Source organism: Cyprinus carpio, chromosome A11 (genome assembly GCF_018340385.1).
Source record: "Cyprinus carpio isolate SPL01 chromosome A11, ASM1834038v1, whole genome shotgun sequence".
In the NCBI taxonomy this organism is placed as follows: domain Eukaryota; kingdom Metazoa; phylum Chordata; class Actinopteri; order Cypriniformes; family Cyprinidae; genus Cyprinus; species Cyprinus carpio.
Window position 1 is genome coordinate 10,419,312 of NC_056582.1, and position 26,221 is coordinate 10,445,532.

Genomic DNA, 26,221 nt, shown 5'->3' on the forward strand with positions numbered 1-26,221 from the left:
TCTAATAGTTAATAATAGTGGATTTGTGGACACATTTCATTCATTCCATTCAAATAGTCCCAGTTATCACGTCTCAATAAGTGTACAGCAAACACACAATGTAAAGCAGTTTTATTCAACAACTTAATTTTATTTCCATTACTTTGAAATACATTTATCTTGAACAATGTATATGCTGTGCATTTTGTTTCATTAAATGTCATGAACAATTCAGTTTTCCCCCAATGTTGTCTAGTTGTGTTTATTGTATGTAATGCGACAGATAATAATAAAAATAATTACAATAATAATGAACATACAGACAGGAAAAGATCCGAGTGATACTGAGCACTTAAATTCTCTACCATCCTGAGCTACTGGTAGAGTCTGGGCAAGATGTGAAAGAAAAGAAAAAAAAACAAAAATGACAAGAGATGGCCTACGCCACTACTTGTTCATGGCAGACTTGCGGTGATGCTGTCACAAGGATAGACGATAAATAAAAAATACACAAAAATACTAATGGTCATAATAGTATGAACTGTAGATCATTTAGATGTAATATCTAAATTTCCCCATTGCACGGTTTGCTATTCGTGTTTTTGTGTTCCATTTTGAGGACGGCGATTAGGCGTACACTGGATTAACTGACTGCAGTTCTCAGATGTAACAGCGGGGGCAGTGTTAGACCTCCAGTGCTTCGGGACTTCACAAACTGAGGAGCATTTTTGGGTTCACGACTCTAAGATGCAAATGTAGCATGCTTTACGTCAGGTCACCATTTTATTTCAAGCAGAATGATGAAGCAGTTGAACATGGCGGGTAGTTCTGGTACCAACATACGCCTCTGATACACCCCCATCTTTCAGCGTTTCACATCACATGTATTACAACTGCACTGCAGGACTGGATCATATAAAAAAATCTCAAGAGCCATTCAAGTGTTGTGAAGAGTTCCAGTAGGTCTTTTTATGTGGGTGAGGTGACAGTTCTGCAGAACCGGTGCGAGGTGTCGAGATCTGTGTACGAAAACGGGTGTCAGATCGAGCCTCTTGAGCATATGTGGGTGTGTGTGTTGTGTTGTGGCTAAGGCTGTGAATGCGAACTGTGTAGGATACTGAATGAGAGGAAGTCTGCTGATCTACAAAGGCCAGTGATTATAGAGTTAAGGGGAGGGAAGGAGATGAAAGAAAGAACGCATGAGAAAGAGAGGGAGTGAGGCAGAGACAAGGCCAGGGAGGCTGAGGATGAAACGCTGCGCCCCCTGGAGGTCCTCAGCAGCTACAAGTCTCTGCTGATGGCTTGGCTCTATCATTTCGGTCTAGTTTAATTGGCTCGGGGAACTCGTTGTATAACTCCACTTCGGTTTCCTACAAAATAAAAAAGGGCCACAGTTAAGTGCAATGCATACTTCAGTTTTGATGCAAACACAATGTATGCATACAGCCAAACACACCTTTCAAAGTATACTCAATTGATAGTGTACACAAACACAGGCACTCGACACATGAAATAAAAAGTTGCATCCTTGCCTCTGATTCTGTTTTTCAGAATAAACTCAATTGTGAGTTATAAACTCAGAATTTCTAGATATATAATTCAGAGGAAAAAGTCAGAATTGCAAGATATAAACACAGAATTCTCATATTTGTGAGAAAAACCCAGTTAACTTTTCTATTTTTTATAAAAAACAAACAAACAAACAAAACAAAAAAGTCACAAACTCACAATATAAACTCAGAATTGCGAGAAAAAAAAATTATGAGACAGAAAAAAGTCAGAATTGCACGATATAAACTCAGAATTGCGAGAAAAAAAAATTATGAGACAAATAAATCTGAATTACGAGACAACTCACAATTGCGAAAAAAAAAATTAGTCATAATTGTGAGGAAAGATAAGTTACCTTTATTTTTTATTTTGTTGCAGAAACAAGCTTCTACATATCACTGTCAAAAATGTTGTACTCGTTTAAATTAGAGCGTGTATTTCTAAACTCCCGTAGCTTGTTGCAACTCCAAGCAGTGTTGCCACCTTGTGGACAAATTAATTAGTGCGAAAAAAACAAAGGCACATTTTAAAGCTGAGCATACTGCTTACACACGGTTAAAAAAATCTTGACTGTGCACACAATATGCTTATGATGAAATTGGCATCATATGCACAGGACCTTATGCTACGTCTATGTCGTCTGCTGGAACGCCACTCTCTAGTGAATGCGTGTATGACAGTTAGCGGAAGTTAGAGGTTTATAAATACAGATATTTTCAAACACATTGCTTTGGAAGGCCTTTATTTACCAAACCAACCCCCACCCCCCACCCCAACACACACACAAGGAGCCATGTGGAGCACTTTTTATGATGAATGGATGCCCTTTTTTGGGCTTCAAAGTTTCAACCACTATTCACTGCCAATATAAAGCTTGACAGAGACAGGACATTATTTTAATATAACTCTGACTATATTCATCTGAAATATGAAAGTCATATATACCTAGGATGGTTTGAGGGTGAGTAAATCATGGGGTACTTTTCATTTTTGGGTGAACTATGCCTTTAATTATGCTTTGGGCTTCATCACTTCGTTTCCTCACCTAACACACATATTTCAACAAACATACCTGTTTGAGTGCATTGCGCGCGATGGTCTGGAAAGCCTGCTCTACATTGATGGCCTCCTTTGCACTGGTCTCAAAGTACGGGATGTTGTTCTTACTCTGACACCAAGCCTGTGCCCGCTTGGTTGTTACCTGAGGGTGAAAAATATGAAAGAACAAAAATGTGAAATTCACAAAGACTGTGATTAAAGTACATGATTACATTTAAAATTAGAGAAAGTGAATGGTGTTTGCTCTATGTGAAAGTCTCCACCATGTTACTAGGCAATATGGCTCAGGCCCTTCAATGTACACAACAGTTTCATAGTTTGGATCAGTAAGAATACATTAAATTGATCAAAAGTGACAGTAAAGACATTTATGATGTTACAAAAAAAAAATCACTATAAATATCACAAATAAATTATGTTCTTTTGAACTTTCATCAAAGAATCCTAGAAATAAAGCATCATGGTTTCCACAAATAGATGAACACCAAATCAGTATATTAGAATGATTTCTGAAAGATCATGTGACACAGAAGACTGGAGTAATGACTACTGAAAATACAGCTTTGCCATCACAGGAATAAATTACATTTTAAAATTACTTGAATACAAAAAAGTTATTTTAAATTGTAATAATTGTAACAATATAACTGGTTTTACCGTGTTTTAGATCAAATAAATGCAGCCTTGGTGAACATAAGAGACTTCTTTCAAGAACATAATACTTGGGATTTTTGTGGCTGCCACATGAAGAAAAAAAAAAAAAGGTCCTCTTCACAACAAGTTATTTGAAGTGTCATTCACTGGGAGTTCAGCTACTTGAAACTTCTCCCAGACACTTTACATGTATATGAAGAGAGTACAGCTGGTTCTAAATTAGCTCCCTTTACATGGGTCAACAAACAATATTTTTTGCACAGATATACATGCTTCTATATGTACATGGGTCAACAAACAATATTTTTTGCACAGATCTATGACTATTAGTTTATTCTAAAACGCATTAAAAATGCAACACACCTCTTGATATGATGAGCATGTTTTAAAGTGGTCCTATTATGCCATTCTGAATATTGCTTTTGATGCAGTGTGTAATCTACTTTTGATGCATTTTGTGTTCATGTCTTTTTAAAGGTGCTGTATGTAGGCTTGACACCAAGTGGTTGAACTAGGTATTGCAGTCCAAAATATTGGAGAGGGTTTTTTTCACCTGGCCCCTCCTTCTCAGACTTGACGCACACGCAGGTTGCCAGATTGACGACACAAACAAGAACGAGCGCACTTGACGATGAATGAAATGAAATACGCTGTGTTTTCCCCCAACTGGCAACCCGAGGTGCCGAAATACAATTGGGTAAACTGGCAGTGGGCGGGTTTCACAAACCAAAACAGAGACCAACATTGTCCGGAACATACATTTTCAAAGGAGAATAACTGACTGTAGTTGTTATTCAGATAAACAAGTATGTAAACTTAGCATGTTTCTTAAATATCTGCAAACATATTATGGTATTTTTATGCTTTATAGTAGAGTCAAAAACTTACAAACAGCACCTTTAATGATGAGCTTCGCTGATCTCAGGGAGTTCAACGTGGGATTCAAACACTTGCTATTAAAAGATGGATCAGTGCCCAGTATACTATCACAACATACTGGGCCATCTGACCAATCAGAGCAGAGTAGGCTCATGGAAAGGAGAGGGTTTAGGGAGACTGAATCCTAGAACTGTTTTGATTTGAGAATTGTTGGAAAATGAGATGATATTAAATGCATATTTTGGAAAACTAAAGCATTTTTTTTTTACCTCGCGAACCTGATAAATGGCATTATTTGGGCACTTTATTTTATTTTCAAAACTGTAATTATATTCTTGATATAATCATGAAGAAAAACGCCTAATTAAAAGAAACTGAAAAAAAAAAAAAAAAAACTAAAAAAATCTTTAATCTTTAATTACATAACAAAAAAACACAAAAATACAAAAATGCTTTGATTGTTAATAAAAATTCAACCAAATAAATTTTTTTTTCAATAAATTTAAAGTGATTTAATGCGAAAATAAAAGAATAAAACCTCAATGTCATAGAGAGAACCCCTGCAGACCCTCATGACAGGAATCACTGCACCCACCTGCCTATTCTCCAGATCGATTTTGTTGCCCAGCACCACGAAGGGGAAGTTCTCTGGGTCACGTGGGCTGGCCTGGATCAGGAACTCGTCCCTCCAGCTGTCCAGTGTCTTGAAGGTGTTTGGGGCACTGACGTCGAACACCAGCACACAGCAGTCGGCACCGCGGTAGAAAGCCACACCCAGAGACTGGAACCGCTCTTGACCTGCTGTATCCCATATCTGAACGAAACGACACAGAACACTCTCATAAACCTTCTTTCATATACGAATATTCTGTCAGGCTGCATTATGACATACATAAAATAACCCCCTCCTAAAATAAAAGAAAACGGACAGATTTATATAGTATGCCAGTTACACCTGCTATTATTTTTGTGTTCCTTGGGAGAAGAAAATGTCATACATACTAGAAACAACATGAGGGTGAGTAAATGATGACAGAAATCATATTTTGGTTACTTCTCCCAGTTCATTAAAAAGAAAAATGTAAAGCTAGCTGAAGTAATGAGATTACACACATTGGTATGGGGAAAAGAAAACTGCTTTGGATGCTTTCATTTTTTATTTCAAAGCATCACATGGTTTCAGAAAAATAACCATCTCTACCTGCATTGTGACAAGTCGGTCATCAACCATCACTTCTTTTGTCAGGAAATCTGCTCCTATAGTAGCTTTGTACTGATTACTGAACTTCTTATTCACATACTGGTTCATCAGAGATGTCTTCCCAACCCTGTTGAGACAAAACAACGTTTAACCCAGTACCTGGCAGAATAAAAGGAGAATTAACACATCTATTTGTGACTGTGCACAACAATGAGTCATGCAAAATTAGACACTATATGAACATTAATTATGTAAACCATAACAAAATCTACATTCCCTTTGTGAAACTGAAACTGTTTTCTTAATAATCTATATCCCACCCAAAAAATTTTCCATCTGGAAAGCTCGTAAGACATCAAGAGGAAATGAAAGGCTTTTTGGAGGTTTTGTATTTGGGTGGTTTAAATGCCCAGTGTGTCATGAATCATCTAAACATATGTTTATATTGTTAGTCCAACAGTGCACTGGTAGGGTGTAATTGGATGTTTTTATAGCTGTGTATTTATAGTGTATGTTCAAACATTTCAATACACAATTTTAAGCTGAACATCTAAAAGCACATGTGGCATGGAACGCAGTTCATTTTGCACTCAATGGCAACGGTTCACACTCCTGCCTTTAATTAAAAGCCCAATTAATGCAGCTTGATTCATCTTACAATTAACTAGTTTTATAAAAACTAAATAAAAATACAATTAAAAAAATAAGACGTTGTCTGAGCACGGCAAGGTAATTAATATTAAAATAGAAAACAGTCATGTTTAATTGTACACATTTTACATTTGTTTTTACCGTATTTTTGATCAAATAAATCCAGCCTTATTGAGTATAAAAGACTTCTGTCAAAACCATTTAAAATATCTTACAGACCTTTTACATTTATAACAATAAAACTTTGTGAATCTACATTTTATTTTTTGTCAAATAAACATCCAAAAAGTGAGTAAGTCAGATGTTTAATGGCAGATTAAACAATCCCCTTTAAAAACTAAATGAAGGTGGCAGTAGCCTCGACTTTATTACTGGGCACTGTGCTGAATGTGGAAACTCACCCGGAGTCTCCAAGGATGATCACCTTCAGAAGAACTTTCTTCCTTGATGTCATAGTGTCACAGCTGGGGAGGAGAAAGCACAGAGCATGAAGATTTCAAAAGCACAACTCATGAATAAAAAGGAAGTGAAAGCCAAAACTGGTTGTACTCAAATCAGGCATATTTCAAAGACATGCAGACAGGACAGGAGCCTTGCAGTATGTAGTAAGCTAACTGCTATAGCTACAACAACAATCACCCTTTTGACTGAACTTACCCACTCTAAGTGTGCTAAAAAGACCTTTTTTGTTTCAATGACAAAACCCATGATTCTGCTTGCACCCTCAAATTGGTCATGTGCACTCTAACTAACAAAGTCACGAGAAACACACTCTCACAGACTACATGTACTGTTGTCTGCCCACCGTTAAACACACAGACTTTCCTTTTTAAGAGGAGGGCTTGAACGTGCTGTTTACTAAACGCTTCTCCATCTTTCAATCAATACAGATCCATCTGCTGAGGTACTGCTGTTTATCCAGGCCATGGAAGTGAGGGCATGGATCATTGGTAAACACTTTAGGACGTACATCACCACCACCAAAAAAAACTAGCTGCCATTAACAGGTACACATGGTACATTGCTGTACTAATACACAACATTGAAATGGAAGAGCATAGAGCGATCATAAATTATGGTGGCTACAACTTATTTAATTAAGTCATACTTTTTCCATGTTATGGGTGATAACCATCAAATGGACAATATTAAAATTCAATACTATTTTGTCTTAAATTAAATTAAATACTAAAGGCTAAAATTAATTATTAATAAATAATTATTAAATGCTACAACTGAATTTAGGCATCACAATATTATAATGTACAGTATGAAAAATGGATATTCCTTTTCAGATTATTTTTTTAATGATTAAATTTAGTGGTTGACCGATATATCGGCCGATATTTGGCATTTTGCAGATATTAGAAGTTTTTCTGCTTGGCCAATGTGTTCGAGGTGGGACTTTTATTTTGACGGCACTGAGAAAGGCAGACACTCTCTCTCTTGTTCGCTGTCGTCGTTAACAGTTCTGTCTAATACAGATAGAAGTCGGTCTAATAATCAGTTAGAACGGTTAAACAAAGGAATTAATGTAATGTATACAAAAAGTATTATAACGATTGCTTTTATATTATTAGTAATAGGCAAACATTATAATACTTTCTCGCTTGCCTTCAGCATTAAGCAAATATGCATTTATATCATTTAAACAAATCTTTGAATGACTAATGAACATTTAATTTCACAAACCTTGCAAACTTAATCAAATCCAGCAGTGAGATCTTGTGAAATATGCATTTTTATCCAGCATGAACAGTTGGTCCGTGTGAACTGAATGCTTTAAACTTTAAACTTGTAATTTTATATTATGCTGTACTTTCTGCATTTGCCTACTGTCCTATTCAAGTCTTTTTCTCTGTGTGCTGTCTGTAAAATGAGTGTTACCCAGGCTTTATTTGAAAAATATGATTCTCAATGCACACAAACTTCCCAGAATACTGAGTGACTTTGTCATCTAAAGTATGTTTATTTTACACATTTATTTTTTAATCCATTGTCAAATTATTTAACATTTCTTAAATATTAATTCATTTTTTTTTTAAATTATATCGGCTTTATATCGGCTCCCCTGCTTTCCAAGATATCGGCATCGGCAGTCAAAAAAACAATATCGGTCGACCACTAATTAAATTATAACTGTTTTAAAAAATAACTGAGTGTTTGATGATGGCAAATGTAATCAAAATACAAAAATAAATGACCAATAGTAGCTGTCATAAATACATTAAAAATAATAATAATAATAAAAAAAAATCCAATATATTCCGATATGGTACCTATATATTATCAATTCTTAATAGTAACACCAGAAATGCAAAATAAAAATGGCATGAATGGCAGACTATCACTACTAAAATGTATAATTATATTCAACAAGGGTTGGGTATACTGATGTATATGTTACAAAATAGTAGGACATCATAATTGAAACCATGGCACAGTTTGATAAGGTTGGATGTTTCTTTTCAGCATTTATCTCAAAAATGTGAATCTTATCGACTTCAAAGACATCACAGGGGCTGAGCATATCAAGACCACCTCTTACTCAAGCATTGTGTTTTCACTTGAACTTTAAAGGTCACAAACATAACAGTTGAAAGACAAACAGTGATATACCAAAAGAAAAAAAGTAGATTAATACTATTTTTATAAAAATGGTATAGCGATACTAAACTACTAATGATAAGAGTTTATTTGACTTTCTTGATCTAAATCAGACTTATACAAGAGCAAACAATAGTTTCAAACTGGCGACAGAATACGGATGCAAACATTCAGATGGAAAGAATAACTCTGCTTATAAGTAAACAGTAAGATATTATGTGCAGACAATGTAAACCCGTCTATCTAACTGCAATATTGAGAGTCATACTGAGGGGATATAGTGTGCTGTTTCAGTATTTAGAAATCAGCTTTAACATTAAACTCTTTGTAAAACCACTGACATGGCATGATCATAGATTCAAGGGGTTTTAAATCAGGCCATTTGAAACTTAGAGACTTATTAGTACCCTTTAACGGCTTGTTTTCATATTATGTAACAACTGGGCTAAAATCAGGCAGATAAAATCAAATGTGGAGTGGATTATGTAATTAGTCCTTCATTTTGCAGTGACAAACAGCATCCAACTGCAGGGTTGGGCTGTCTTGGGCATGTGCACAAATGTCTTTTAGGATACATTTTGAAACTCAGAACATCAGAGGAACAGTGGGACAGTTTTTAGCATGTCATTATAAATCAAGGCTTTCCATGTCATGTCAGTTTCGTCAGTTGAACAATCGGAAAGTTGTTAAACAACAGAACAATCCCCTGAACACACTGTACTTATATTTCTAACAGCCTCATTTTCATTAGTCAAAATTTAAATATAGCCCTACCGTGACTAAGGTCTATGGTGTATATCCAAAAACAAGCAGATTTTATTAGCTTTAATCAATGCATAATTATTCCATTTACAATGCAGAATAATTGAGAGAAATAACCCTTTTACAACATATCCCACTCAAACCTTGCAAAACGCTTCTTTCTACACCAAAATTAGCATGAATATCAAAAGCCAACAGCTATTACTTATTACTATGCTGATCCTACATTAACAATAAATGTGCTGTAGTAGCAAATACTAAAAGTTAAGGTGAAAACCCTTCATCACGGTCGAATAGAATCCACAAGTGGACTGAAGAGCTCCTCCACACAAACATCATAACTTAAAGTCACCAACATGGAACTCTTGCTGTGTTTTAAAAGACACTGTGGTATAACACATTGTAAATTTGTAATACGTTTTATGTTTCAACTCTAGGGTTGAAATGAAGTAATCTCACATGTAGCCCGGCCAGCCCATATGACACATTAAATCACTATAAAGTCTTTAAGCTTCTTTACGGTTCATCTTCATGACAGTATGGCTCCGTCTTAAAACCTAACAAGCTGCCTACACCTAGACTGCATTTTTGGGCATCAAAGGCATGTGCAGCGTTCTAATTCACAGAATATTGCACTGCCTACCAATTTTATGTGGCAAAAATGTATTAGCACTGTAATAGTATACAACATTTACACTCAACTTTTCACATACGCAAAATCTGAGCGGGAAAATCTTTCGGCCTCATATGAAATTACTGGATTCCTATAGAAAATTGAAAAGTTGTTACAGTAAATGTGGCCGCAGCTATATATTGCAGTGTAAATACATTTTTGGACATTCTTGTACATCCATCGTGTCAGCATGAACCTGTTATTCCTATTAACAGCAACCTCAAAACTGAATTAAGCAAAAAAAACATTGTTTGGCTAATATTCGCTGGTGAAATGCAGTCATTTTTATTGAGAATGCATGCAACTATTGCAAACTGTGTTCATGCAAATTTGCCATAATGACCAACTGAAGCTTCTTGGTTTGAAAGTGACTTCTATGTGAGCTGCTCTTCATAAGGCGCTGGTGTATTATGTAATATTTATGCAGAAATATACGCACAGATTAGATACTAGTTTGTACTGCATGCATATATATATATATATATATATATATATATATATATATATATATATATATATATATATATATATATATAGTACAAGTAGTATACTATTCTGAACTGTCTAGATAGGCAGCTCGCTAGATTTTGAGACACAGCCCAGGACTGCCAACAGTTTTACGACTCCATATTTAATCTGGAACCCATGACACTCGGTAAAGTCGGATCATATGGTAGAGCACTTTCCTTTAGCATGCACGAGACCAGCAGAATGCCATCCATTTCAACAAATAATCAAGTGTGTACTCATACTGACACGCGCTTGTTTCTTATATATATTGACGCTACTTGTGAAGGTGTCGGGTTATAGTATAATGGAGGCTTTAGCCTAATAGTAGCTGGTTCTTTATTTAAAATAGCTTGTTTCGCAATACTCCACAGCTGTTCCAGTGTGCGGTAAACATAAGCAGAAAGTGAATGTATTTGACACGTTTGTTGGTTGTGCAATCATCTGATTTCATTTAAAAGCAAGACGGCTCTGTAAAATCCACATCTGATTGATTATTATTATGTTAGTGACATTGAATAAAATGTCTTCGCATGTATATTAGCTCGAGACAACGATCTGAGAAAAAGTGAGGCGTTTTAAATGAACTGCAAATGTAAAACGACGCAATCCAGCGCGACTGTCAGGGCAACTAGAAACACCTGATTATTCAGGGCCTTGAAAACGGACAGATCAACATCCCAGCGTGTAAAAATGACTGATTTTAACCAGAAAGAAAGCTCATACGCAGAGAAATCATGACTGAATCACCTCCGTGTCCTATAACTGCATACAAAAATGAGCTCGTTTGCTAACGTCAGTTAGCTTACATGTCAGTCACACCATCTTTCTTAACGAATCCACGACCAGTCTCTGAATTGAACATGTACAAGCATACATATTGATTTTATAACTCACCTGGTTTATAAAGCAGGAGATCTAGCGAATATCAGGCTGTATTAGTGCTGTGGTGTAGCCTGTGAGCTAAACTGCTACCGTGCCCTTACACACAAGCCTGATGTTTCTGAAGAAAACAAACAATAACTTCGGCCCCTGTCGCCAGCGGACCACTGGGTCGTTTAGGCTAGTGTATGAGTGAACTAATCCGGAATCGGGGATACCGATACGGGTGCTGTAGTCGTTATTGCCCCCCTGCTTAATGACGGGTCTTTTTTCTCTTTCTGTTTCGGGATCTGCTTTAACTTCCTCCAAAACAACCCTGTGATAGCAAGGATGTCATCACGCAGGTGACGTCATCGCGCAGAAGACGCCCCCAAAGCGGACTCGATTCGTCAGACTCCTGAACAATGTTTTCCAGGGTGTTTTTATTTATTTATTTATTTATTTATTTATTTATATTTGTCTAGACATATACTTCTTCAATGACCTCGAAATATTGACTACAAAAATATGGAAGCCAATTTCCACCACATAATAATAATAATAATAATAAAAATAATAAACTGATGCTTTGGTAAATCACAAATATGACGTAAAAACATAATTATGACATAAAAAAATCTATTTTTTTGTCACAATTACTTTTTTATGTCATAATAATAACGTATGCCATTATTGTGACTGAAATGGGCTTCTCTAATAATGTGAAATTATTTTTAAATTAACAAATCATTGTTTGGCCAAAAAAAAAAAAAGTATAACATTTAAAGTAGGCTACATGTCATAAATCCCAATAAAATGTGAAAAATTGCCCCACCAGACGTTATATAGATATAATGTTAATATGTGTATTTATTGTATAGCGCTACCCCCATATATTGTACACAAAAATTAGCTATACTATTTTGGTAAAATGTTTTTGTTTAGTATTTGAACTGAAACGGCACTATTGGACCTGAACACAAATTTTATTTCACTTCATCACAGTTAAAACCTATTGTACTGTGTAAAACATTTGATTGTTTAATTTTATTTATTTTCTATAAACCAGTGTACTAGTATAAAAACTTGTTTAGTCTTCGTGTAATTGGAAACTTTGATGGAATAACAGTTCCCCCTGCTGGACCTATTATGACGCCATACTGGATTTTATTTTGAGCATTTAATGCTAAAACCAATCAAACCATCCTAAATTCAAAACCAGAATCCAATTCCTAGAACAGAGAGATTAAAGTTTCTAAAAGCAACCAACATTTGGCTTTAAATAAATAAATACATGTTCACAATTAAACAGAGATGCAAGATAAGAAAATGTTTAATTTAGAAAATAGTTTAAAAACAAAATAAAATACCTAACGTTGATAATATATTGATATGCCTCATAGTCATCACGTGACGTCAGTGAAAGCACACGCCTTAAACATGGCGGCGCCCATGATGAGCGTGAGATAGGTGTTGCATAGAGTGTCAAAGATCAATCACCTGCTTAATGCCGCAGTCCTCACGAATAATATGGACAGACGAGAATTCACAGCCTCCCTTGTGGTAATGCGCATTTTATGTCTATTGCACGTGCTAAAAGCAGAAACGTAGGCATCTTTCCTCATGACATTAACTCTGCTCTTGAAATAAATACGGTGTAATGTAAAAGAGTAACAGTGTGTTCATGCTTATGTGTTAGTGGTCACTTTATTTGAAGACTTCCTTGTTTCAGCCATCTCAGACTAGTCCCAGAGTGATTCTGATAATGAAAGTAATAAAGAAAATGAACGTCATTATAAAAATAATAAAAACCGTCTGCTTTGATCAGTAAATAAACCACAACCACATCTAGATTATTAGGGGCCAAGCACCGAAGGTGTGTAGGCACCTATTGAAATCGTTGGCCTTCTTCTTCTTCCTCCTCCGCCGCCGCAAGTCTATGGCAGCCCATAGAACTGCTTGCGGGAAATTTGGCACACTGATAGAGGACAGTGTCAACTTTAACCATAGCAAATTTGGAGACTCTAACTGCAACTCTCTAGCGCCACCACTTGTCCAAAATTTCAATTTCTTTATGCTAATAACCTTTGAACTGTAAGGCACAGGAGGAAAAATTTTTAATCGAATGGACCCCAAAATTAAAAAATCGCAAGGTTTAGTTTTTTTTTTCGCTATTTTCAATTGTTCGAAAAACCTACTTTTTCCTAGACGGTTAGTCCGATTTTCACAAAATTGGCTCAGATCATCTTCAGGTGATGTCGGCAAAAAGTTATGGAATTCAAGTCGATTCGTCCAGCCAAAAGTCACAAAACTGGTCTCTTTAGATTCGGTGGGTCATGTTGAGTCGAATGATATCCAATTTTACCATGTCAGCCATTTTAGGTGTCGGAAATTATGAATTATGTTCTAAAATGCTGTATTTTACGAACACATCAGCGTATCGTTATGAAATTAATTACCAAAATCTTTGGCTCTATGCCCTGATGGTACTCAAAAAGTTTGGGGGCAGCACCACCTTGTGGTCAAAAGTTATGATGAAATATCAAAAAAATGCTAATAACTTTTGCTTACATTAGCCTATTGCAATGTAACTGATGTTGATAGATCATGCCAACAACATCGATACCAATTTTGCCATAATTGACTGAACTTCCTGTCTGCCATTTTGATTCAGGTTGAAAACCTACTTTTTCGAACTCCTCCTAGAGCGTTAGTCTGATTCCCACCAAATTTGGCTCGGATCATCTTCAGACCCCACTGGCAAAAAGTTTTGGATTTTGTGTCGATATACAAAACGGTTCTCATTTAGTGCATCAACGAATTTGCTGGAAAGATGCCAAATTGCATCTGAGGCTGTAACTCTGCAAAGCTTTGACATATTTACACCAAACTTTGTATGTGCCATTGTCACATCACATTGACCACGCCACATCAATTTGGTAACAGTGCCACCTATTGGTCAAGAGTAATAAACCATTCATTACCCCACGCCCCCAGGTCCCACTAACACTAGGGATGTGTCGGTACTAGTATCGGTACCGAACGGTTCCCGGGCAAATTACAAGTGGAAATGATCATCCCTATCCCCTTGGAGTGGAGACTTTGGAGTGAGCAGGGCACTTGCATGCAATTAAATAGTCGTTAGGAATGCACTTGGCAAAAGGAGCGACAACATTTCCTCATTATCTTCAGCTGGGATGTTCCCATGACAATGCAGCACGTGTCCGTCAGCAGATTCGCTGATGGACACCGACATAAAAACAGTATGCATTTTATATTTTAAAAAGTTTTATATATATTCGTTTTTATATATTATATAGCATATTTTAACAACTTTTTTTAAAATATAAAATGTATGTTTATTTGCAACATTTATGCTTACAACAGTAAAAAGACATTTATGACAGTAAAACAGCGACATCTGCTGACGGACACGTGCTGCGTTCTTCATGGGAACATCCCAGCTGAAGATAATGAGGAAATGTTGTCGCTCCTTTTGCCAAGTGCATTCCTAACGACTATTTAATTGCACGCAAGTGCCCTGCTAACTCCAAAGTCTCCACTCCAAGGGGATAGGGATGATCACTTCCACTTGTAATTTGCCAGGGAACCGTTCTGTACCGATACTAGTACCGACACATCCCTAACTAACACACTGGGACCTGCACCAGACACTTTGTACAGCATTGGCCTGCTCTCTACCTCATTCAGCAGTTCACTGACCTCATTCAACCACCTCTTCTGTCAGTTTAAATAAAGAACTGCTCTCTCAGATTTTGACACTTTAATCAGACTGAATAAGCTCTTTGCACTACAATCAATATATCTGCACTGTTTACTTTACTAGTTTGTACTCTATCTACCATGTGCCTTGTGCTGCTTTACTTATCTTTCTTTTTTACATGACCTATTTGTATAGTTGTACTGTTAGTGTCATCTCTATGCACCAAGGGTCTGAGAGTAACGCAATTTTAATTCTCTGTATGTATGTACTATACATGTGGAAGAACTGACAATAAAGCAGACGTGACTTGACTTGACTTGAACTTTTGATTGCATTAGCCTATTGTAATAAAACTGGTTTCAAAATATTCCTTGGCTTATGCAGACAACATAGATACCAAATATGCCAGAGTATGCTTAACTTTCTGTTCGCCATTTTGATTCATGTTGTAAACCTACTTTTTTTAACTCCTCGTCAACCGTTAGTCCGATTTTCACCAAAAGCGAGTCAGAAGATCTTCAGACTGTGCTGACAAAAAGTTATGGATTTCGTTTTGATAAACAAATTGCTGCTTGCAGCTATATGTAATATTATTCAATTCAATTCAAGTTTATTTGTATAGCGCTTTTTACGATACAAATCATTGCAAAGCAACTTTACAGAAAATTAAGTTTCTACAATATTTAGTAGGAGCTTATCAGTGATGACTGTCAGTTTATGTGCATACGGCAGAAATGTTCAGAAAAATCAATAAAAGCACATAAACAAACAGACGATTAACACTATTAACAGCAATCATGCAATCAAACTTAGCAAAAGTGGTAGTTCTGTATGTTGTCTCTGGGTTAGCATCATCTGAGGTCTTATCCTCCAAGGGCTGGCATCATCTCTGCCTCAGGTGTACTGGATCCAGAATGGAGCTTTTGTAAATCCTAGTTACATCCCGTGGCAAAACAGAAAAACAAATGAAGACATAATTTGCGTAGCTGCTGTTCCAGTTCCAGCCAAGTAAAATTAATTAGTTTAACCCAAGCTAAAGAATAATGATCAGATATAACTGCAGTACAAGATTATGAGATGCATTATTTGAATGCTTGGCCAAAGAGGTGTGTTTTTAATCTAGATTTAAACAGAGGAAGTGTGTCTGCACCCCGAACATTTTCAGGAAGGCTATTCCAGAGTTTGGGAGCCAAATGAGAAAAAGCTCTACCTCCTTTAGTGGACTTTGCTATCCTAGGTACTATCAAAAGTCCAGCGTTTTGTGACCTTAGGGATCGTGATGGGTTTTGTAGCGTGGTAGAAGACTAGTTAGGTACGCAGGAGCTAAACCATTAAGGGCCTTATAAGTAAGTAATAATATTTTGTAACTGATACGGAACTTAATAGGTAGCCAGTGCAGAGACTGTAAAATTTGGGTAATATGATCATATTTTCTTGACCTGGTAAGGACTCTAGCCGCTGCATTTTGGACTACCTGTAGCTTGTTTATTGAGGATGCAGGTTATTAATATTATTATTATTCCATTACATTTACATTTGTTTACATTGTTTGTTTTAGTTTATTTTTAACCTTTAGTTCAGGAGTCACCAAACCTGCTTTAGTTTATAGAGAGAGAGAGTGAATTCTTGTTTCTCAATTATTGATTAGTACTTAATTATAATTATAGTGATGATAATAATAATAACAACATTATCAGTGACTTCTTAGTCCAGACAGTTGATTTGCCTAATTTAGTTATTAATAAAAAAAATGTAACCTTTAATGGTTTTAGAGAAATAAAAAATCACTCTGCTTTCGCTCTGATTCTGCAGCCTAATCATGAATTTGTTGGACTATATTGCTAAATAATAATAATAGTCATAATAATAGTACAGTCAGTAGTGCTTCATGTAATTTACAGCTTCAACTTGATCTGGATCAAAACAGGACCAACTTATCTTCAAACACTTTTTCTTAAAGTAGTAATAAATCAGTCGTAGAGTTTGCACTGGAATGAAAGGATGTTTTTGTTTGCAAATCCATATGCACAGTATTGCATATTGATAGTCAGAAATGCTCTAAAGCACAGTGAGTGAAAAAATGGGCTTAACCATAATGAATAATTAATTAGATAAAAAGTGGTTTTCTGTATCTCCACTTTGTTTTTGAAACCATAGTAAGCAGAACAACAAACACGACTCTTCTTCTCCTTAAAGCTTAAAGTGTCATTTGTATAAATTGTAGAATTATGTGGTAAAAATTATATATGATAGTACAGTGATTAATTGCATTGCACCAGAATTTTTAAAGGAACTTATTATACTGTAACTATTATATATATATATATATATATATATATATATATATATATATATATATATATATATATATATATAATGATGTATTAAAACAGTTTCGTTGCTCTCTGTCCCTTAGGCAGGCGGCTGTGCGGGAATGTGTGTAGATCTCACTCTCTTTCCTCTGGACACCATAAAGACTAGGTTACAGAGCCAGCAGGGCTTTTACAAGGCGGGAGGATTCCGAGGGATCTATGCAGGGCTCCCGTCAGCTGCTATAGGCTCCTTTCCCAATGGTAAGTTTAGATATCTTATCAATAAACATGAATAATGGCTGCATGTTTAAAAGTTTACTTTAAACTCTTTAGAAGATTAATATAACTGCATGCTGCAAAGATTTCTGATTAAGATAAATAGCCATTTAAACCAGAATTACTGGAATCGCTAGCTCTCAGAATACACCCACAAATTAAATACATTACACATATATTAGAAAATGGATGCAGTTTAAGCAGTTTGCCTCAAACAAAGTGTTACTTCTTGATTCCAGCTGCTGTGTTTTTCGTCACCTATGAAAGCACTAAGTCGTTATTTACCGGCTACAGTGCTACAAACTTGGCCCCCATCACTCACATGCTGGCCGCTTCACTTGGAGAAATCGTAGGTTTCCTGTTATTCTTCTGCTTCTGTTTTGTCCTTGTATTTATCATCACTTATTTACCCTTTGCAGTCCAAATGAGCAGTATGTCTGTTTCAGGGACAAATATGCAGAACGTGTAGAATGTTGTTTTTGTTGGGTATTTTTTGCTCTGGGTTAGGAGCAGGGCCACAGACGACCCTGTATTTTCCCACCAGCTAGCCAAATAGGAACTGTTTGTTGTCTATTGACATAGCTGTTTTTATAGAGAGGAGTCTTGCAGTTTTGTCAAGGGAGATTTAGGTTTTGGAGCTGTAAGAAGCACCTTAATTTCCTCCACTAGTGAAAGTGTATGCTCAAAGCAGTGCAGTCCAGCTCACGTCATAAAAACAATCCAACACAGGAGCAAAAAGTTTGTGGTTTAATATTTCCTTAGTGGATACTCCACCTTAAAAATGTAGTGCAATTTAATACAATGTTAATGTTATGTTTTTAAATGAAATAATTTTATTGCTTAAGGATAGATTTAATTGATTAAAAATTGCTGTAAAGACATTTATTTGTTGTGTCTCAGGGCAGCCCACTTCTCTCCCTCTATTGGTTAGATCCGGTTTGCTTTGTTCTTTCAAGACAGTAGTGTTTGGAACAGGCTTCATCGCTCAAAAAACATGAGACTAACATAAGAGGGTTATTTATTTATTTTAAAAAAGTGAGAGTGTACGACTGGCATGAAATGTAAGTGTGCACTACCATTCAAATGTCTTTTTTTATTATTTCTAAAAGATCATGTGACACTGAAAACTAAAAATTCAGCTTTGCCAATTTTATATTTGATCAATAAATAAATTAATAAATAAATAACCTTACCAGCCCCAAACATTTGAATGTTGGTGTACATACTTTTGTTCGGTTAAAAGATATCAAATAAAAGATAAAAGTTGTGAGCCAAAAAAAAAAAAAGTTTCTTTCAAAAGCTTGAAGTGTGCTGAGTTTTTTTTTTTTTTTTTTTTTTTTTTTTTTTTTTTGTCAAGCACCAGCGTGGAGCTTATTTTGTCAGAGAACTAAAAATGTCTTTTGGAATCATGGAATGTGCACTCATTAGATTTTAGTCCTCGCAGCTCTGTTTAACATATTTTAGCATGCTTAAATCTATTTAGCAGAATTCAGCACTAGCAGCAGATTTTCCTCAACCTTGTAGAAATTCCACATGGGCAAAAATACTAATACATCTCCATTCCCCATTCATCTCAATATGCAATAATAGTTTCCAATTTCAAGAGACAGACAAATACTATACCATGGGGTGTAACTGGGTTTGAATCATTTCCAGTTTGTTACCAAATAAATTAACTGATTGTTATTCCATATACTTCTTTTTATAGAGATAAAGACTCTCGGGTGTGAAAAGTGGTCTTTTTGCTTGGAAAACCATACCTTGCTAATTGCGACCATTAAACTTAGCCCAAAAAAGAAGTTAAGTGGAAAGGTCCAGCCTTTCACCAACTACCCAAGATACTCTGAATATGAGGTAGTGACCGTTAAAGTCAGGTCTGTTGATAACCCTTTTGCCTGGTGCAGGGCAGGATTTGCACACTTCAAAGGGGGATTTTAACAGCAGAGTACCCCACTGAATCCCAGTGTGTTGTGGGTACACATTGCCCACATTCAAAAGCCCGTAAATCATAGAGCTTAGCCATGGCCAATGAAAGTTTTCCCCTCAGCCCGTCTGGAGCAGAAGACAGCCAGTCATCTTACTTTACGGATCTCCTGTCATTATAACAACTTCTCGCAAAAATAGGTTTCTCAACTGGAGATGATTAATGACTCATTAGTTTATAATTTGTTAGAGTTAAGTTTTATATAAAAGGTTTGTGCTTTAGAGGACTTGACTACACCCAATAATTACTAAAAGTATTCGGCAGCAGGGTCTTTACAAATAGCAAGACTGTAAGTTTAACAGCTTCAAAAACAGCAATGTTACATCCTCGTTAATGAAAGTATATCATGTAGCTTTTCAGTTGTGAGCTATTTTATAAAAAAGTTAATTGTGTAGTTGTGTGTTTTGGTTTAAGTTTCTGTGCAGGTGTTTTTCCCGTCTGTGGGAAAAACATGGGAATTGTCATTTTCATCCTCTGGTTTTTCGTATTTGTGGGCTTGGTCAGTGTCTTTGTGGGTTTTGGTTTATTTGATGTTGTAGACCAGGGTTATTCAAATCTTGCCCTGGAGGGCCAATGCCGTGGCATAGTTGTGTGCCCTCCAACTATGACTAGAGTCACTGTTATGCTTATTTTCTGTGATCCCCAAAACATTGATTAATATCCAGAGGGAGTCTTGCCGTTTTATTCAAAGGTAGTAAAAGATTTACGAGTGTTTTGTACATTCATGAGCTGTCTTTGAAAAATGACAAGCACCTTAATTAGTCTTTTATTCCTATTTTCCAATTAATTTGTGTATTTTGCAGAAAAATATCTATCTATCTATCTATTCTAGTGTTATATGCTCTATATGACACTATAGCTTTTCTATTCTATCTTTCTTTCTTTGCCCGAGGGTTGAGCAGTCCGAGCCTCATTGTGTCAAATTAAAAACAACCTACCACACACTGCCAAAGTGGAGCAAAAAGTTTGCGTGATGGATATGGGTAATATTTCCGATCTCTTTTTCGAACAAATCGATATTTAAGTGCAATTTAATAACAATGTTTTTTTGAAATACCAACCCTTATGGTTTTTTTAATGAAAATTACTTGTATTTGCTCAAGGATAGATTTTTAATTGATTAAAAAATTGCTGTAAAGGACACTTATTTGTTGTGTTCTCAGGGCAGCCCACTTCTTCTCCCTCAGCTATTGGTTAGATTCCGGTTTGCAAGACAGTTGTTCTTTCAAGAACAGTAGTGTTACGCTTGATGGAACAAAAAGCTTCAGAGTGTAACGACTCGCTCAAAAACCCATGTGTGCCCACCATGACTAAAGCATAAGAGGGTTGTTTATTTATTTTAAAAAGAGTGAATGAGTGTCCGAGCTGGCTGAATGTACGTGTGCACTACCATGTCTTTTTTTTACTATTTCTAAAAGATCATGGGTGCCCTGAAAACAAACTAAAAACCGGACGCACTTTGCCCATTTTATATTGATTTTTCAATAAATAAATAAACTAAAAACCTTCCCAGCCCAAACATTGAATGCTTTGTGGTGTACATACTTTTGTCATTTAAAAGATATCAAAAAAAAGATAAAACTTGTGAGCCAAAAAAAAAAAAAAGTTTCTTGTGCAAAAGCTGGAAGTGATGCGGATTTTTTTTTTTTTTTTTTTTTTTTTTTTGTCAATCAACATCGTGGAGCTTATTTTGTCAGAGAACTAAAAATGTCTTGTGGAATCATGGAATGGGCACTCATTAGATTTTAGTCCTCGCAGCTCTGTTTAACATATTTTAGCATGCTTAAATCTATTTAGCAGAATTCAGCACTAGCAGCAGATTTTCCTCAACCTTGTAGAAATTCCACATGGGCATACTAATACATCTCCATCCCATTCTCTCAATATGCAATAATAGTTTCCAATTTCAAGAGACAGAATATACTATACATGTTGTAACTGGGTTGATCATTTCAGTTTGTTACCAAATAAATTAACTGATTGTTATTCCATATACTTCTTTATAGAGATGAAGACTCTCTGGGTGAAAAGTGTCTTTTTGCTTGGAAAACCATACCTTGCTAATTGCGACCATTAAACTTAGCCCAAAAAAGAAGTTAAGTGGAAAGGTCAGCCTTCACCAATACCCAAGATATCTGAATATGAGGTGACGTTAAAGTCAGGTCTGTTGATAACCCTTTGCCTGGTGCAGCAGGATTTGCACACTTCAAAAGGGGGATTTTAACAGCAGAGCCCCAGCTGAATCCCAGTGTGTTGTGGGTACACATTGCCACATTCAAAGCCCGTAATCATAAAGCTTAGCCATGAAAGTTTTCCCCTCAGGCCGTCTGGAGCAGAAGACAAAGTCATCTTACTTACGTAGCTCCTGTCATTATACAACTTCTCGCAAATAGGTTTCTCAACTGGAGATGATTAATGACTCATTAGTTTATAATTTGTTAGATTTTAAGTTTTATATAAAAGGTTGCTTTAAGGATTGACTACACCCAATGAATTACTAAAAGTATTCGGCAGCAGGGTCTTTACAAATAGCAAGACTGTAAGTTTAACAGCCAAAAAAAACAAATTTAAAACCCCCTTAAATAAAAATATAACATATATCTTCACATTTGAGATATATTATAAAAAAAAAAATAATTATGCAGTACTGCACACAAGAAGTTTCTGTGCAGGTGTTTTTCCGTCTGTGGGAAAAACATGGGAATTGTCATTTTCATCCTCTGGTTTTTCGTATTTGTGGGCTTGGTCAGTGTCTTTGTGGGTTTTGGTTTATTTGATGATAGACCATGGATTGAGGCATTCAACGCCCTGGAGGTATTGCCGTGCAGAGAGTTTTGTAATAATCCAGCAATGGTGATTTTCTAATATCTCAAAACATTGAGGACCTTTGATATAACTGAAATCATTAGTTTGAAGTGTTATGGAACTGTAATGTGGTCGACAGACATAGAAGTACTTTATAGCTGTGTGTTTAATGGAAAATAATAAAACACTATAAGCCTTAGTTTTAAGTGTTTTGAAATTAATGTTGTCGACATAGAAGTAATAGCTGCCTTGTTAATATGAAAATAATTGCACACTTTAGATGTTCGCAATCAATCAGAAATACATTTCAACCAGCAACTTGTGGTATAATATTGTAATAACCGCCTCAAAGATGTCTAAAATTTCTCATTATCAAAATGAAAATACACCATCAACAAAAAAACTCAAACAACCAAATAAAAACACACCTCAAAAAAATGTTTTTTGCTCAAAGACAAAACCCATGCACAAAAATGGCTCACACTTTTTTCAGGTAACTGTGAAAAAGGAAATAATTCACAAAACAACAAAAAAAACTTTTTTCACACAAACATCACAAAATCACACACAAAAAAAGTCACATATGATCATTCCTCAATGTACTTTAACCTCCAAGAAACACTTCTTATGTGGCTGCTCTCAAGTATAAGGGGCTTTCCCTGCCATTAATGCTTAGACTATTTACACACTGCACACATCTGCAGTGCGTTACGGCTCCGAAACTCTAGTAAACGCTTGTTGAGTACGTAAACACATGAACAACATCTCCAGAACTGCTCTGAGAGTCACTTTACAATCATTTTACCATTTGATTTGAGTAAAACTAGCGTCATATTGCATACACAGAACTGTAAGGGTGTTCACGGCAACCCGTCAAAATAAAAGTCTGGTTTGAAATAACGACAATAGAATGTACACCCTACTATACGACTACTATGAAACAAACATCATTTTAAAGAAATAATCACACAACATTTCTTCCATGTTTTAATTTTAAGAGTAAATCCCCTTTGTTTGCCAAAAAATAAAGTTTGCTAAAAGATAAAAGATAAATGATAAAGAATTAATGTTTTTATGCCTTATTTGATAACCAGAAAAATCTAAATACATAACACAGAATTTCTGAAGGGAAAAAAATCACAAGGCTACTTTAAGAAAAAAAATAAAATTAATAAATTAAGTTGTGTTATGCATTCAAATAGTTAGACATGCTAAAACACAGAATTTGGTAACAATAAACAAATATAAATAACAATAATATGGTGAGAAAAAAATAAAACATTTCATAGGGCCCTAAAACATTTATTTTTTTGTTGTACACGTTTAATAAATTGAAATGAAAATGTATATACTATTAAAAAAGGAGTTGAGAAAAAGTAAATGGAAAAAAAAAACATTTTTTTTTTTTTTTATAAAAGTGGGAAAATCAGTTTACTAAAATAATAAACTTGACTGACTCCAACTTTAAAGGGATATGATTGTGTTGTTTATTATTTATTTTTATGTATGACTATATCATTTTGTGCAATTACAGTTGAGAGTTGTGGCAAAACCTTTTTGCAGTGTTTACATGTTGTTTTATACCTGCATAAAATTTATTAAAATTGATGTTTAATGTCAAAGTACAATTTGATTTCAAAATGCACCTACATTGTTTTGCATTTTGTGTTTTTTCAGTTGAATAAAAAGACAAATTTCCCTCTATATTTCAGCATTGAGGATTTCTTTAAAAACAACTTTTAAAATCCTGTCTCGTCCTCGTTCTCGTCAACCCAGTCTCTTGTCTCGTCTCGTGGGATAAGTGTCTCGTCACACCCCTACTAGCCATCATATCAGATTTATCTTCATTCCCATTTGCCCAACACACTCTCCGAAAGCTCATTTGTCAATCTGAAGGAGCACTTATCCTACATTTATAAACCTTGTCTCTCCCTGTGGCTGTGGGATGAAAACAGCTTGTAGTATGACTAGAAGAGCCCGACTGGCACCCTGCTAAGTTTGGCAGAGCAAAAGAATTGCATTGCCCGCGAGAATACGATTGCCTATGATTTATTGCACAAATCAAGCCTGAGCGTTGTACTGTGGCATAACCTTTTCCCACCCCCTCTTCTTGTTCTCTGAAATATATATATATATATACATATATATACAGTACAGGTCAAAAGTTTGGAAACATTACAATTTTTTATGTTTTTGAAAGAAGTTTCTTCTGCTCATCAAGCCTGCATTTATTTGATCTAAAAATATCAGAAAAAAAAAATGTAATATTGTGATATATTATTACAATTTAATAATTATTGTTTTTAAATTTATTATAGACTTTAAATTATCATTTATTTCTGTGATGGGCAAAGCTGAATTTTTTAGGATCATTATCACATGATCCTTTAGAAATCATTCTAATATGATGATTCATTATCAAAGTTGGAAACAGTTCTGCTGCTTAATATTTTTTCAGAACATGTGATACTTTTTAAGGATACTTTGATGAATAAATAATAAATACTTTGATGTTTTTAAAATATAAATATTTTGTAATAACAATATACACTACTGGTCAGTAATTTGGGGTCAGTAATTTTTTTTTCTTTCTTTTTTTAAATAAAATCAATACTTTTATTCAGCAAGGATGTTTTAAATTGATAAAAAGTGATAGTAAAGGAAAATATATTATATAGAATATATATTATTAGATTTTTTTTTTTTTTTTTTATAAATGTAGTTCTTTTTAACCTTTTATTTCATCAAAATATTAGACAGCAGAAATGTTTCCACACTCATAATAAATCAAATATTAGAATGCTTTCTAAATGATCATGTGATAGACTGGATGTTACATGTGACACTGGAAAGCTGGAGTAATGATGCTGAAAATTCAGCTTTGCATCACAGGAATAAAATTTTTTTTTTAAAGTATATTCAAATAGAAAACTATTATTTTAAGTTGTAATAATATTTCACAATATTACTTGTTTTTTTCCTGGTATTTTGATTAAATAAATGCAGGCTTGATAGCGTGAAGAGAGACTTCTTTCAAAAACATTAAAAATAGTAATGTTTCCAAATTTTGACCTGTACTGTATCTATATATATATATATATAATATATATTATATATCTATATATATATATAATATATATATATGTAAAAATAGGCAATTGAAGTGTTTGGTTAAAAATGTTATCTCTGCACATGCATTGGTATTATTAAAGGATGAGATGGGGATATGTCAGGCAGATATTGGTCGGTGCAGATAGGTTTTGGAAAGGCAGCGCTCCATAAGGACCCGAGGGGCCTCTGTTGTTGTTGTTTTTTCAAGCACCTGTAGGATGATCTGTGGAAGACTGTCCCAGATGCCTGTTCTAATTCCAACTTCCTGAGACTGAGCTGGGAGACGTGCGTTCCGAGTTCATGGACCGTTCGGAATGTTCCAGCTTTGTCTATTGAAGTCTGGAGTCACAGCTGTGAGAGTGACCTTACCATGTACAAGTGGTTTATTTTATGCTTATAGAAATGCTTTTTTTTTTTCCTTTCTTGGAAAAAACTCACCAAAGAGTAAAAAGGCATTTATTTGATCAAAAATACAGCTTAAATCATTAATACTCACAGTAAATACTTCAAATTTTTTTTCTATCTGTTTTTCCTATCTTTTAATCACCAAAGCTACATTTATTAATCATAAATATATAAATTTTCAGCAGCAATTACTCCAGTCTTCAATGTCACATGATCCTTC

At 35.1% G+C, this 26,221-nt stretch overlaps 2 protein-coding genes across 3 annotated transcripts in view; one reads left to right on the forward strand and one right to left on the reverse strand.

The window, feature by feature from the left end:
* Nucleotides 1-94: 94 nt before the first annotated feature.
* Nucleotides 95-11,736, reverse strand: LOC109061640 (ras-related protein rab7). Its single transcript, XM_019078744.2, has 6 exons — nt 11,421-11,736; nt 6,376-6,438; nt 5,324-5,450; nt 4,718-4,936; nt 2,603-2,731; nt 95-1,349 (listed from the first exon to the last, which is right to left on the reverse strand). The coding sequence occupies exons 2-6, from the start codon at nt 6,426-6,428 to the stop codon at nt 1,254-1,256; spliced, it is 624 nt and encodes a 207-aa protein (XP_018934289.1). The 5' UTR covers nt 6,429-6,438; nt 11,421-11,736; the 3' UTR covers nt 95-1,253.
* A 1,055-nt stretch (nt 11,737-12,791) lies between these two features.
* Nucleotides 12,792-26,221, forward strand: part of LOC109061622 (S-adenosylmethionine mitochondrial carrier protein-like) — a 52,014-nt gene continuing 38,584 nt past the window's right edge. For both annotated transcript variants that reach the window (XM_042766187.1, XM_042766188.1), the window contains exons 1-3: nt 12,792-12,947; nt 17,525-17,681; nt 17,936-18,045. In XM_042766187.1, the coding sequence (XP_042622121.1) occupies nt 12,915-12,947; nt 17,525-17,681; nt 17,936-18,045 (300 nt within the window). In that variant the 5' untranslated portion in view covers nt 12,792-12,914. The remainder of the gene's footprint in view (nt 12,948-17,524; nt 17,682-17,935; nt 18,046-26,221) is intronic.

Excerpts from the sequence above, each read along its gene's own strand:
- LOC109061640 (XM_019078744.2), bottom strand. The coding sequence starts at position 6,428 with ATGACATCAAGGAAGAAAGTTCTTCTGAAGGTGATCATCCTTGGAGAC. Across the intron at positions 5,451-6,375 it reads ATCATCCTTGGAGACTCCGG|GGTTGGGAAGACATCTCTGA; the intron begins GTGAGTTTCCAC and ends TTGTCTCAACAG. Across the intron at positions 2,732-4,717 it reads TCGATCTGGAGAATAGGCAG|GTAACAACCAAGCGGGCACA; the intron begins GTGGGTGCAGTG and ends TTTCACCCTCAG.